The sequence below is a fragment of the Salvelinus sp. IW2-2015 genome, linkage group LG18, assembly GCF_002910315.2.
Source record: "Salvelinus sp. IW2-2015 linkage group LG18, ASM291031v2, whole genome shotgun sequence".
Lineage (NCBI taxonomy): Eukaryota > Metazoa > Chordata > Actinopteri > Salmoniformes > Salmonidae > Salvelinus > Salvelinus sp. IW2-2015.
Genome location: NC_036858.1, coordinates 43,300,244 through 43,315,478, shown reverse-complemented (window position 1 = coordinate 43,315,478; position 15,235 = coordinate 43,300,244). Strand labels below are relative to the sequence as shown.

At 41.0% G+C, this 15,235-nt stretch overlaps 1 protein-coding gene across 1 annotated transcript in view; it reads right to left on the bottom strand.

The window, feature by feature from the left end:
* Positions 1-15,235, bottom strand: part of LOC111978294 (AT-rich interactive domain-containing protein 5B-like) — a 69,649-nt gene that overhangs the window by 12,962 nt on the left and 41,452 nt on the right. Inside the window, exons 5-8 of the mRNA XM_024008274.2 lie at positions 9,530-9,660; positions 8,835-9,075; positions 3,006-3,058; positions 1,377-1,474 (exon numbers count right to left, since the gene is read on the bottom strand). Coding sequence (XP_023864042.1) covers positions 1,377-1,474; positions 3,006-3,058; positions 8,835-9,075; positions 9,530-9,660 — 523 coding nt within the window. The remainder of the gene's footprint in view (positions 1-1,376; positions 1,475-3,005; positions 3,059-8,834; positions 9,076-9,529; positions 9,661-15,235) is intronic.

Sequence of the window (15,235 nt, the reverse complement as noted above, 5' to 3'; positions counted from 1 at the left end):
AAATGACAAGTACCTCAGAATGAACAGAACAAAAGATAACCTATGTTCTCTACTGCCTGCTGCTCAACACCATAAATACAGTCATTATTTCGATCACTATCATTGAAAATAATTTCTCCAAGGCAACCGTTTCAGATGACTTCCATTAAAGAGGTAAATGGATAATGTGGATCATTTCAAATTGCAGTCAGGGCTTGGGGACATTCAAAGTCCCAAACAAAAGACCAAGATCAGCACGTTCAGTTAATATAGTGCAATTACAACCAAATGTTTCCACTACTTCTGACTTAGGGGGGGGGGGGTAAATCAAAAGACGTTAGGATAAATGTTGCATGCTCTAGTTTAAATTACTTATTGTGTTCTCATTGCTGAGTAATCATTAAGGGAAAACAACGACGCCACCAGGGACCAAACACATACTTCACCAAACCGACAAACAGGGTAATTTATCATATACTTCCAAGGGAGAGAGAATAGCTTTGTTTCCTGAGCTAATACGATGAAGTTAATTGCCCTCCTAGCTGCTGGAATAGTGAGCCTCAGCTAAAATTCCCCTCCCCTGGCCTGTTTGGGTTCAGCTGAGATTTCCCGCTCTCTTTCTGACAGGGTGATATTCACTGCAGTGGGGATATTTTGGGGATGTATTGATTCAGCACAATTTCTCAGCTTTCTGTGGCTGTATTGAGAAAGGCCAGCGCAGCAGTCACACCTCACTGGTCCCCCCCAACCCCCTGTGCTGACACTGTCTATACCAGTCCTCCTACTCATGCAGGGCTAGGAAAGGGCTTTCAAAAGGCAGAGCAAATACAGTCCCTTCTGGCTGCACAGGAAGTTTAATTAAGCTGCAGTGCTATTTGGTATAATCTAACTGCTCAACCATATTCAAGTATCCAATTTTGTATGAACTTGTACATAGAGCATAGATAAACCTACACATATTGACTGAGCAATTCAGCCTGACTGTTTGTCATTTGCCTAGATCTATACACATACTCACTATATGCATTCACAATATTGCTCTGCATGCCCTCTTTTGACACGTAATCTGTGTGTGCATGCATAATATCCTCAGGCTCCCCCAGGATCATATCCGTTTGCTGTCTGCTTTGGTTCAGACCCTCTCAATAAAAAAGGCTGGTTGGAGAGAGAGAAGTGTGAATGCTTTGGTGAATATAGCTGTGCTCTGTGTTAGTATGCATGGAGCAGCAGTGTGAGAGAGAGTCTGTGGACATGGCTAAAGACATCATGTCAGGAATAGGAAGGAAGCCTTACTTCCCTAAGCAGAGTTTACATACACCTGATACTGGGGCTGAGAGTAGCGCTCCTCTTCCTCCACTGCATTAGGAAAATGGGACAGGGCTTTTTTAATAACTCACCTCTCGTAGTGTCTTCGTGTGCATGTGGCGGCACTTGTGCTCCCTGGGTTTCCACCCAGCTCATCATATACATTTTTCCACTGTCTGCGAACTGTGATCTGAGAGAGAAAATTATTTTAATTATGCTGTATATAATTCTGTGATAGCATCTTTATAGATAGTATTAACCACTCACACTAGGAAAATGACTAACAAAGTTATTAAGTGTGCCACAGAGACAATAAAGAATTGTGTCTTTTAAGCCCAGATTGGCTGGGCACCAATTGGTGTTTGACACCATCAAATCACCAMTCTCTGATGCAAAACCATCTCCATAATATGCCACCAGCTGTAGCTGGCTACTGCAGTCTCTACCTCAGCAGGGGCAAAACAGGGAAAAGTACAGTACAGTGGTAGAGATGCATTAAATGCCTCCCGAGTGGCGCAGTGGTCAAAGGTACTGCATCGCAGTGCTAGCTGCGCCACTAGAGATTCTGGGTTCGAGCCCAGGCTCTGTCGCAACCGGCTGCAATCGGGAGATCCATGGGGTGGCGCACAATTGGCCCAGCGTCGGGAGGGTATGGGCGGCAGGGATGTCTTTGTCCCATCGCGCACTAGCGACTCCTGTGGTGGGCCGGGCGCAGGGAACGCTGACATTTTGTGACGTTTTTATTCGTTTTGGTCTTCAGCAATGTTTATTTTTAGGCTGTTAATGCACACAGAAAACTTTCTCYAGGCAAGCTGAAGTCGGTAGCCAAAGTCTACACCCCTTTGTTGGTGATTGGTCAACAGTAGGGATTCTTCAATGAAGTGTTTGTTGTAATTCAACAAGAGACAAATTGTTTATGTCCATTTTTTCACTTGAGAAATACCGAACCAAACACCTTGGTTAGATGTAAAATTGCTCTACTAAGATCACCTCGGCAAAAACATCAAAATMAACAACAGATTTCTTGAGTTATCTTAGATTAATTCTGACTATTTTAAGGAAGTGTATACTGACTAAYGCGTCTCAAGATGGACAAATATCTATTGCTGCTCTTTTCCCATTTTCAGGGCAAACTTTTAAAGGAGTATGTGAGCACACTCATTTGTTCAAACCGAAGCATGCAGAAGACTTAAGATGCCAGAGAGTGATGAGTTATACCATTAAATACATACTGTAGCTACACAAACCAACCACATGGCTTCCTGCTCACAAAGCAAGCATGAAAGTGATAATCAGCTGTAGATAAAAAGCCTTCAAAGGAAACACATCCCAATTACATGACGTTTCCTGTTTATAGTTTGGCGGCTCGTCTCTCTGTATGACTATATGTGACTAACGAACTAACCAATATTCACAATGCATTTACTCTTCACATCAAAAGATGTAAGAATTTTGGAAACACTTCCCAAATTAGTACTGAACAAATGTGAGGTAGGCTGCCAAGTGAAAGGTCCCCGTTCTGCTGTCTCACTGTATATAATAGACAGCTTGATTTTAGAGCCTCAACATGGGAAAATAATGACAGACTTCACAAATTTCCCTGAAATGGGAGGGTAACGTGTTTTCCCCTTAGAGGGGGTTTAAAACAACGGTATCATTTTGCGAAATGTGGGCCTGACCAAGATTGTGAAGTATGGCGCAGGACATATGTAAACACTTACCAACTCATATCCTCCGAGTTTCTGAGCAGCTTGAAACATAGTCCAAAGGTTTACTGTTAGAGGGACAACAAACAGGGAGATCAATGGTATTCAGTCAGATCAACAAATGCAAATATACTGTCACATACACTGCATTCGGAAAGTTTTAGACATTATTGCAAATGTACAGTACCAGTCAAAAGTTTGGATACATCTACTCATTCAAGGGTTTTTCTTTATTTTACTATTTTCTACATTGTAGAATAATAGTGAAGACATCAAAACTATGAAATCACACATATGAAATCATGTAGTAACCAAAAAAGTGTTAAACAAATCAAAATATATTTTATAATTGAGATTCTTCAAAGTAGCCACCCTTTGCTTTGATGACAGCTTTGCACATACTTGGCATCCTCTCAACCAGCTTCATGAGGTAGTATTTTATTTAACTAGCCAAGTCAGTTAAGAACAAATTCTTATTTACAATGACGGCCTACTTCTAAAGCCCCCCCGGCRAAACCCTCTGCTAACCCGGACGACACTGGGTCGATTGCGGGACTCCCGATCATGGCGGGTTGTAATACAGCCCGAGATCAAACCTGGGTCTGTAGTGACACCTCTGAGATGCAGTGCCTTAGACCGCTGTGCCACTCAAGAGGCTCACCTGGAATACATTTCAATTAACAGGTGTGGCTTGTTAAAAGTTAATTTGTGGAATTTCTTTCCTTCTAAATGCGTTTGAACCAATCCATTGTGTTGTGACAAGTTAGAGGTGGTATACAGAAGATAGCCCTATTTGGTAAAAGACCATGTCCATATTATGGTAAGAACAGCTCAAATAAGCAAAGAGAAATGACAGTCCATCATTACTTGACATGAAGGTCAGTCAATACAGAAAATTTCAAGTGCAGTCGCAAAAAACATGAAGCGCTATGATGAAACTGACGCTCATGAGGACCGCCACAGGAAAGGAAGACCCAGAGTTACCTCTGCTGGATCAGTTCATTAGAGTTAACTGCACCTCAGATTGCAGCCCAAATAAATGCGTCACAGAATCAAGTAACAGACACATCTCAACATCAGCTGTTCAGAGAAGACTGCGTGAATCAGGCCTTCATGGTCGAATTGCTGCAAAGAAACCACTACAAAAGGACACCAATAATAAGAAGATACTTGCTTGGGCCAAGAAACACGAGCAATGGACATTAGACCGGTGGAAATCTGTCCTTTGGTCTGATGAGTCCAAATTTGAGATTTTTGCTTCCAACCGCCGTGTCTTTGTGAGACGCAGAGTAGGTGAACATATGATCTCCGCGTGTGTGGTTCCCACCGTGAAGCATGGAGGAGGTGGGATGGTGTGGGGGTGCTTTGCTGGTGACACTGTCAGTGATTTATTTAGAATTCAAGGCACACTTAACCAGCATGGCTACCACAGCATTCTGCAGCGATACGCCATCCCATCTGGTTTGCGCTTAGTGGGACTATCATTTGTTTTTCAACAGGAAAATGACCCAAACCACACCTCCAGGCTTTGTAAAGGCTATTTGACCAAGGAGAGTGATGGAGTAATGCATCAGATAACCTGGCCTCCACAATCACCCGACCTCATCCCAATTGAGATGGTTTGGAATGAGTTGGACCGCATAGTGAAGGAAAAGCAGCCAACAAGTGCTCAGCATATGTGGGAACTCAAGACCGTTGGAAAAGCATTCCTCATGAAGCTGGCTGAGAGAATTCCAAGAGTGTGCAAAGCTGTTATCAAGGCACAGGGTGGCTACTATGAAGAATCAAAAATGTATTTTCATTTGTTTAACACAGTTCTTTTTGCTACTACATGATTCTAAATGTTTTATTTAATCGTTTTGATGTCTTCACTATTATTCTACATTGTAAAAATAAAGAAAAACCCTTGAATGAATAGGTGTGTCCAAACTTTTTGACTGGTACTGTTGTCACAACTTCAGCCGAAGTCTGTCCCTCTCCTTGTTCGGGCGGCGTTCGGCGGTCGACGTCACCGGCTTTCTAGCCATCGCTGATCCACTTTCATTTTCCATTTGTTTTGTCTTTGTTTTCTACACACCTGGTTTCTATTCCCCAATTTACATGTTCATTATTTAACCCACTGTTTCCCCCTTGTTGGTGTGCGTGTTTGTTTATTATGTTCAGGTTGTATCTTTATGGCTGGTATTGTTTGCCGGGTTCGTTATTATGCCCGTTATTTACGAGTGACCGGTATTTTCATGCACCATTAGTATTTGTTTTATACTGGTGCAATTCGTGGAATAAACTACCTTGTACACTCATCTCTGCTCTCCTGCGCCTGATTCCATGCACTAGTTACCCACAGCCTGACAACTGTATAAAAAAAAAAACTGAAATATCACATTTACATATTACATTTACATTTAAGTCATTTAGCAGACGCTCTTATCCAGAGCGACTTACAAATTGGAAAGTTCATACATATTCATCCATATATACATATGTATTCAGTACTTTGTTGAAGCACCTTTGGCAGCGATTACAGCCTCAGGTCTTCTTGGGTATGACGCTACTAGCTTGGCACACCTGTATTTGGGGAGTTTCTCCCATTCTCTGCAGATCCTCTCAAGCTCTGTCAGGTTGGATGGGGAGCGTCGCTGCACAGCTATTTTCAGGTCTCTCCAGAGATGTTTGATCGGGTTCAAGTCCGGGCTCTGGCTGGGCCACTCAAGGACATTCAGAGACTTGTCTGCATTGTCTTGGCTGTGTGCTTAGGGTTGTTGTCCTGTTGGAAGGTGAACCTTCGCCCCAGTCTGAGGTCCTAACCTGCTCCAGAGCTCTTTTCATTAAGGATCTCTCTGTACTTTGCTCCATTAATCTTTCCCTCGATCCTGACTAATCTCCCAGTCCCTGTCGCTGAAAAACATCCCCACAGCATGATGCTGCCACCACCATGATGCTGCCACCACCATGCTTCACCGTAGGGATGGTATTGGCCAGATGATGAGCGGTGCCTGGTTTCCTCCAAACTTCTTCCATTTAAGAATGATGGAGGCCGCTGTGTTCTTGGGGATCTTCAATGCTGCAGAAATGTTTTGGTATCCTTCCCCAGATCTGTGCCTCAACACAATCCTGTCTCGGAGCTCTATGGACAATTCCTTCGACCTCATGGCTTGGTTTTTGCTTAATTGAATTTACCACAGGTGGACTACAATCAAGTTGTAGAAACATCTCAAGGATGATCAATGGAAACAGGATGCACCTGAGCTCCATTTCGAGTCTCGTAGCAAAGGGTCAGAAATTCTTATGTAAATAAGGTATCTGTTTTTTATTTATAATACACATGAAAAAAAATCTAAACCTGTTTTCACTTTGTCATTATGGAGTATTGTGTGAGATTGATGAGGATAAAAAAAAAAAAAACTTTTTAGAATAAGGCTGTAATGTAAAAGAATTTGGAAAAAGTGAAGGGGTCTGAATACTTTCTGAATGCACTGTAGCTACATAAACTACTGTAGATACAGCCTAACACCTAGCTAGCTCTGTAACACTTCAGCTGAAGGGGATTTGAATAAACACCATTATGAGCATCAAGTATTACTTGACATGTTAGCACTCGTTACCAATGTTGGCTCAAATGCCAATGCCATTTTGCATAGACTTTTACATGCAAATATCCAATGACAGATGATATCACATGTATTAGAGTGGTTGTGTAGCATAGTGATTAGGCAGGTGATCAAAATCCAACAAAGACCCTTTCAGATGAAGCTTGAAATCATTCTATCTCTGACAGTACATTTCCCCGCAAACAATGAACCCACTTTATTGTGCAATTTTCCAAACAATGACATTTGTATCTGCTTTCTGTAACATCATTGTAACATCATTTTTATATGAAGACCTATAAATAAGGAAGGTTCGCCTAGGGAGAAATCCATCAAAATTCAATCTTTYCGTACACAAAGGCTTGCATTTTTCAAAATGACATTTTCCTATCTCTGCATTTGACAGCATTGATTTTTCCTTTCTCCTCTTCCGTGGCTGTTGTCAATGAACATGCAGAATAACAAAGGAAGCTGGGTGGGTTCTATTTGAACTGCAGAGTGGCATTGTGTTTTCAACTGGATAGCAGCTAAGGCCTATTAATGGGGTTGTTATGCATAGACTGTAATTACCACAATAGCAAGCAGAATTAGGAAGCACAGAAAAGAGAAAGAAAATAAGAGAATACTTCTTTCTTAGATTACTTACTGCCTGTTTTTTCTCTAATTCACTCTATTCAACAGGGCAATTATCACAGAGATAAAGATGGCAAAACAGACTAAACACAATGTKGACTAAAACAGACAAGTTCAAACAGGTAAATAATAAACAAGGCAAAAAGAACCTCTCTAAAGGCAYCCTGAAATAATGTGCATCACCTCCCCCGCCCAACACACAAAAACCAATTCCCCAACTCCTCATTCTCCTATTTGCGACTAATGCAATTTAAAATGTGCAATGTGATGTCAAACTGTACCAACACTGACACACACTCCCAGCCCCTCCTTGTACATTCAGAATGTGGTACCAACACTGGGAATAGCTGTTTGTTCAAGTGAATGGAATATAATGAAACCTCTTTTTGTCATGTGGCTTTTCTTCTTCTGAAGTTCATTTATCTTACGTCCTGTGCAGCGAGCAGGCACACTGCTAAAGCTAAATAGAAGGCAAAGAAGACCCAAAGAAGCTTCCTTTCTGGTGGAACAGATAACAAACTTTGAGCTGGAGCTATAGCATTGCCCTGTGTAGAATATGCCATTAAAATAAAGGGGATAGATTGGCCGATTCACTTACAGTATTTCACCTGTATCTGCACTGCTCTGTCTGCCCTAGATTGTGCTTTAGAGGAAGTGGAATTGGTAGCTCTGTGTGCATTTCAGAGCCAATGGTTTAGAGAAGAATATGTCATTAAATGGCTTCTGTTAACAATCACACAAAGCATGTAGGAGGCACATTGAAAGAGGACAGGAATACATGTGTATTACCGTTCGACAATCCAGTGCTTTAAAACAGTTGTTTTCTTAATTATAGACCACTCATAAAAGCAAATCCAAAAACACAATTTCCATAACAGGAAAGTTTTGCTTTGATACTTGAGGCTATTGCAGTGACTGAAAGGAATCATGAAAGCTGATTGCGTCTGAGCATATTTTGTAGTAGTTCTATTTTTTTAAACAGTCAAGTTGCCAAGGACAAGTTTAAATTGCATTATTGGAAGCTTTAATGAGTCTTGCTTGGTTTGTAATTCAGATCATGTACTGTATGTAAAACAGTTGGCGTTATGCTTCGATTCAAACGATGCTATGCTGTAGACTCAGTAACTACAATATGCATGCATACTGAGTCACTATCATATCATCTCAACCACATTGGCCAACGTAAGAACAGCCTCTTTGGTGTGAAGATGACGTCTCTTTCCAAATATCTATATGGGGTTTAATCGTGAACCACAGCTTACATTTGTATAGAGAGACTAACATGTAAAACAGCTCACCTCTTTTTGTATAGAGTGAATTGCGCCACAATGACGCATGGCTGTGCCGAGAAATAATATTGAATGACGGTTCTTGTATGGTTCTCTATATAAGGCATAATCTTCCCTAGCATGTGAAACCTCATTGTTGTGAAGTGAAACATTCGACCTACATAAGAAGCGTTTGATCTGAGCGAGATGTGTTTCCCATGCATGCGACGCTCTGACAGTGTGAGAAGAAGCGTTATGGACCCACATATGATGCTTTTTACAGGACCTGGTGTGTGAAGATTATATATCTTATATTCAAAGCTTATATGAATATAAAAGGAAGATATTTCACTCACTCTGCTTAAATCCCAGGAAGGGGATCCTATCGATAGGTGTGTCCCTCTCTTTCATGTACTTGTATAGGGCTACTAGGAAGGCCTGCTCGTCTGCACGACTCTCCTTTGATGATTCCTCGTCCTCCTCTTTCTCCTCCTTCTTCTCCCTCTCCACCTTCTCCTCCACAGCTGCCTGTTTACAGATCCTGGGTTTGGCCATTGTGCCCCTGGTGGGAACCGTCACATGGCAGTTAGGTTTTACCTGTAGGAAATATAAGAGTGGGAGTTGAAGGGTTAACATTCAACACGAAGTGGGGGCTATTTAATGAATGCATGATTCTGTCAAAAGGATTATAATATCACTCTATATAAATCGCAACCTTTATATTTTTTATTAAACCAAACTGAAATAAAGGGAAGTGAATGGCGAAGGCACACAAAGATGGAGGAATTCAGATATGATGTCATTGTTTTAAACTGCGGCTAGTGACATAGGTCAATGTGCAAATAAACCAGCATAATCATTTTTTTTTTTGCAGTCTGAGAACTAGAATTGGGATCAAGTTTACTCTGCTAATGCAGATACAAAAAAAGAGTAATGGAGAGCAGTGTATAATACAACGAACTTAGCAAAATAGGTATTTGTGGTAAGTACATGGGGGCCACCATCTTTATGCATGTCCGCTATTAAATCAAATGTTACGTGAGTAGTGTACCTTGGTGGGAGACTTGTTCTCTGGGGTGCTGGGTTCTTGGGGTCCCTGAGGCCCCTGACTGTGGCCCTGGGAGTCCCTTCGCTGGGACACTGACAGTTTCTTCTTCCGTGGCCGACCCTTCAGGTTAGGGGCTGAGAGTATGGGGACAAACCATGTACTGGTTAGTATCCAAGTGACAATGTTTCTGGGGAAAGAAAGACACAACCACACACAGGGCCTAGGGAAGGAAGATAAGCAAGCTAATTCTGAATTATTTGTATAATAAGCATTTAGCAAATAAACATTTCCATTCTAGGTTTCAGGAGTGTAGCACTATGTAAACATCTGAATAACAATTCCAATCCTCTAAAGTTAAATCCATGAGAACATTAGGTGATGTTGTTGCACAACACATACACTGATCTAATCATTATTTCCATTCTTATTTCCCTTGTAACTCGCTGATTTGAGACCTTCAATATTGTCAGTTATAAAACACATAAACCTGTCTGATTGGAGTCCTTTGTTAGAGGTATGCAGATAATTCCACAGTACACAAAGTATTTTCAAACCTCCAGAGTCTTTCTACGGTCACATTTTATGTCAACCACCAACTGTATTGTACCATCTTGGCAGACTGCCTTCCACTGTAACAATAACAATGATAAACTAAAAGGAGAGAGGAGGCACTCGATTTGAGCCAGGTTAAGTCAAGTAGTTCAGAGCGACATTCCGTGTGCAATGACAATTAAATTACGTCCAAGGTTAGAGGCAGCCAGGGGAATCATTTGTTGCCGAATCAAATTCTCATCATGGTTTGAAGAAAAAAAATGTTAAAAAAACAAACCCCAATGAAATCAAGGAGGAAGTAATTACAGTTGGTGAACACTATTGTGACTCAATGACCTTTCACTTCACATTCTTTCCAAAACAGGCAGGAAAAAAGGCAAGGAAAATTACACCATGTTCTGTAATCAGCTTGGCAACGGCAAGTTTTCACAATACTTGGCCTGATTGTAATACAGGACAGTGCACTGTATTTTCTTTTTCTTTTCCCTTTCTTTCTATCTTTATTTCTTTCTCCCTCTATAAAGTTGAAGTCTTACAATACCCTGAAGTCCAATCCTTTGCGTAATGGATGACTCATGAATGTTAATACAAACGAGCTGACCTGAGCTCTACCTCATTGAGATTTGTTTTTCACRATGTGACATCAGTTTAAACAAGAGATTCCATATCTAAAACAGGCCTACATAGGAAAAAGTGCATAAATAATACTCTCAGGGCTCTATTTTTCAGCTGGGGTTAAGGAGGTGCTAGTGTCAAACACACGTTAGTTTGCAATTTCGTCATGTAAAAACTGGCATTTTCCAGCCCTAAAACCAGGTTCGGCCATTTATATGTCTTATATCAGCTCGCTTGCGCTCAGATAGGCAGGGTGGGAATATTTGAGGTGTGTCCTTAAAAACATGATCCAAAGTGCTAATTTCTGGCAGCGTTGTTAGGGATATTTAAGACCAACCAAAAGCTGGTTTTAGCGGTAATGCAGTTGGTTACAGTGCAATCGGAAAGTATTCAGACCTCCTTGACTTTTCCACATTTTGTTACATTACAGTCTTATTCTAAAATGGATTAAATAAAAAGAATGTCCTCATCAATCTACACAAAATACCCCATAATGAATAAGCGAAAACACATTTTTAGAAATTTTTGCTAATTTATTAAAAATAAAAAACAGAAATACCTTATTTACATAAGTATTCAGACCCTTTGCTATGAGACTCAAAATTGAGCTCAGGTGCATCCTGTTTTCATTGATCATCCTTGAGATGTTTCTACAACTTGATTGCAGTCCACCTGTGGTAAATTCAATTGATTGGCCATGATTTGGAAAGGCACACACCTGTCTATATAAGGTCCCACAGCTGACAGTGCATATCAAAGCAAAAAACAAGCCATGAGGTCGAAGGAATTGTCCGTAGAGCTCCGAGACAGGATTGTGTCGAGGCACAGATCTGGGGAACGGGACCAAAAAATGTCTGCAGCATTGAAGGTCCCCAAGAACGCAATAGACTCCATCATTATTAAATGGAAGAAGTTTGGAACCACCAAGACTCTTCTTAAAGCTGGCCATCCGGCCAAACTGAATAATAGGGGGAGAAGAGCCTTGGTCAGGGAAGTGACCAAGAACCAGATGGTCACTCTGACAGAGCTCCAGAGTTCCTCTGTGGAGATGGGAGAACATTCCAGAAGGACAACCATCTCTGCAACACTCCACCAATAAGGCATTTATGGTAGAGTGGCCAGACAGAAACCACTCCTCAGTAAAAGGCACATGACTGCCAGCTTGGAGTTTGCCAAAAAGCACCTAAAAACTCTCAGACAATGAGAAACAAGATTCTCTGGTCTGATGAAAACACGATTGAACTCTTTGGCCTGAATGTCAAGCATCACGTCTGGAGGAAACCTGCCACTATCCCTACAGTGAAGCATGGTGGCAACATCATGCTGTGGGGATGTTTTTCAGCAGCAGGGACTGTGAGACTAGTTAGGATCGAGGGAAAGATGAACGGAGCAAAATACAGAGATCCTTGATGAAAACCTACTCCAGAGCGCTCAGGACCTCAGACTGGAGTGAAGGTTCACCTTCCAACAGGACAACGACCCTAAGCACACAGCCAAGACAACGCAGGAATGGCTTCGGGACAAGTCTCAATGTCCGTGAGTGGGCCAGCCAAATCCTGGACTTGAACCCGATTGAACATCTCTGGAGAGACCTGAAAATAGCTGTGCAGCAATGCTCACCATCCAACCTGACAGAGCTTGAAGAATGGGAGAAACTACCCAAATACTGGTGTGCCAAGCTTGTAGTGTCATACCCAAGAAGACTCGAGGCTGTAATCACTGCCAAAGGTGCTTCAACAAAGTACTGAGTAAAGGGTCTGAATACTTATGCAAATGTACTAGTTTTTTTTTTTTTTTTATACATTTGCAAACATTTCTAAAATCCTGTTTTTGCTTTGTTATTACGGGGTATTGTGTATAGATTGATGAGCGGGGAAAAAACGATTTAATCAATTTTAGAATAAGGCTGTAACGTAACAAATTGTGAAAAAAGTCAAGGGGTTTAAATACTTTCACGAATGCACTTAATAGTATGAATTTTGACAGCGGAAACGGAGCCTATCCAGCCGTGATGCACACTGCCCATATGCACATGGAACGAGAGTAGCCTAATGTGCTTTTGGTGCCTGTATACTTCGTATTTAGTAACATAAAAAACYTGTTTTTTTCCATTAAAAACCAAGCATATCCTCCCCTCCTCTCAATTAAGTTGTTTTTCTTCTGACCATTGCAATCACGTTGTAGTCAAAACTGTTGATAAAAGGTTTGGCTCCTGAGACCGCTTGGAAATAAATCTTAATTATAAATTAAAATATAAAGCAGTGAGCTGACATTCCCTTTTTATTTATTCATTGCAGGCAGGCCCACATTATGTTAGCCTTGCAGGTCCCGTTTTGGACCTGCATAAAACCCCCTCCATGATGTGGGCTACGTGTCCACACCCATCATGAAATAAGAGATGAGAACCTCCGGTGAATACCGATGAACATCGTATTTAGAAGTTATCTGTAACCTGTAAAAATTGCTTGTTTTCCCAAGCCCTCCCTTAGGTCTACTATAACGAAGACTGGTTCAACAGCAATGTGTGTCTGTTTTTTATCCTGATGATTTTATGATATCATTATATTTTAAATGTATTTATTGTTGTTGTTTTCGTTTAATTGTATTACAACCGATCTTATTAGAATGATTCACCTTCCTGGTTTTATGCTTACCACGTCCGTGGTGTGCATGCAATGCAACTTCTGATATGCGAATGTGATCAGATCTGTAAGATGGTTCCGATTATGTTCATAAAACATAGGCCTATTTGGGAGCAGACCCTATATCAGTGTGAATGCTATAGAAGCCATGCAATTACTTAGAACAATGTGGACTGGATTCAAGTTAACTATTTATCCAAGATAGGTCTACATTTTGTTATTTCGTTTCTGTAAGATATTTAACAAACTATAACAGACTAACATTGGAATTGGAGTTGATTCCAAGGCAACATATAAAAGACCGTAAAAACACAACTTGAAGCAACCACATATTTCGTCATGAAGCATGTTCTGATTGGCCAGTGCTTCGACACACGCACAACTTGTTTAGTCATCAAAACCCAGCCCTTTCGCACCCACGTCAGCAAGTACGCTGATAATTGTAATAGTGAAAATAGCGAAAATATTTCTGACACACCCCTGAACCTATAGAGCTACCGCCTGCGTTTAGAGTTGCCATTGTGTTAGGTTTGTTAAAATAGAGCCCTCAATGTGGGTATTTTTTAGAAACCCAATCCGTAAGCTCATGACATTGAGCATATAACTCAGACGAGAACGTATTGTGTAATAACACTGTGTGCAGTGCACATTTCACAGATCAAATGCTGCAGATGTGAAGACTGGGAGATAAATGTTACATGCTGTTTATGATCACTATGGCTGAGATTCACTGATTTCCAGATAGTGGTTTTAGAAGTTTGTTTGATTTTCACAGCAGTGTATCCTGGATGGAGGGAGTTGACACTTGATTTAGAAACTGATAATGCAATTCACTCTCAATTTATAACGTGTGATCTGGTTATAGTGAGAAAAATACATTTTGGGGCACAACTAATCGCGTGTGTTAACTCCTCTGACTACATCAGAGGTTTGTCTTTGAGCTGACTCCATGGGTTTGACATGGATCTGTCGACATCTGTGCTAGTTTAAAAACATCAGAAAGCCCCCCTCAGACTTTCAGCATTTCGACTTCAAATGAGCCTCAAGGTCAAGTGGAGGAATGTGAGGAATCATTTTATTATTCTGAGCCTATATGCCACTGATCATGTTCCCTGATGGCAGTTACATAAGGAAACCTCCTCACAATAACACACAGGCATTAGGTCTGCTCTGGCTTTTTTGGGGGTCACTGACCTGACTTAAGGTTGAATTTGAAGGTTGCTGGTTCAAACCCCTGGAGGAATACACAGCTGTTTAAATGGCCAGCTGTAAAAAGTGGCAGAGATTTAGAGTGCAGGTCAAATGCATAAGTTACCTTGAATAAAAGCTTGCTCTCTTGGCAAAGGCAGACATAAAATCACACCCTGGGGAAAATCCATCATTTCTGTCATTGAGCAGCACCCCGGAGGCATGAAAGTCACAATAAATTCAGCAGTGTTGCAAGCTGACAACTTGATCTTTAGATGCAGTCCAATGCTCCTCTTAATGTCTGACAGTACTTTGTCTAATTTCTCCAATTCAATTAAGAACTAGCACTTCATTATCATTCCGCGGACGCCTTGTTTGAAAAAGCCATTAGACACCTCAGAATGGGTTCTGACATTCCACATTGACAGTGTTGCCACGGGATCTGAAGAACACGCCAGCAGGGGACGTTCATCTGACAGATTCCCTGGGATTATGCAGCAATGAATATAAAGAACACTGTATAAAAGTGAAGAATAACATTCAACCTAAATACTACCATAATGATGTCTTGATAGCTTGAAATTATAGCTTCCATTCACATACTGTATGATCCTGTTTTGAACTATATGCACTATTTAAATCTGAGCTGGCATTGGTATATACTGTAGAGCGATGGTGCAATAACACTAAAATGCTTCCTTGCTAAAATACA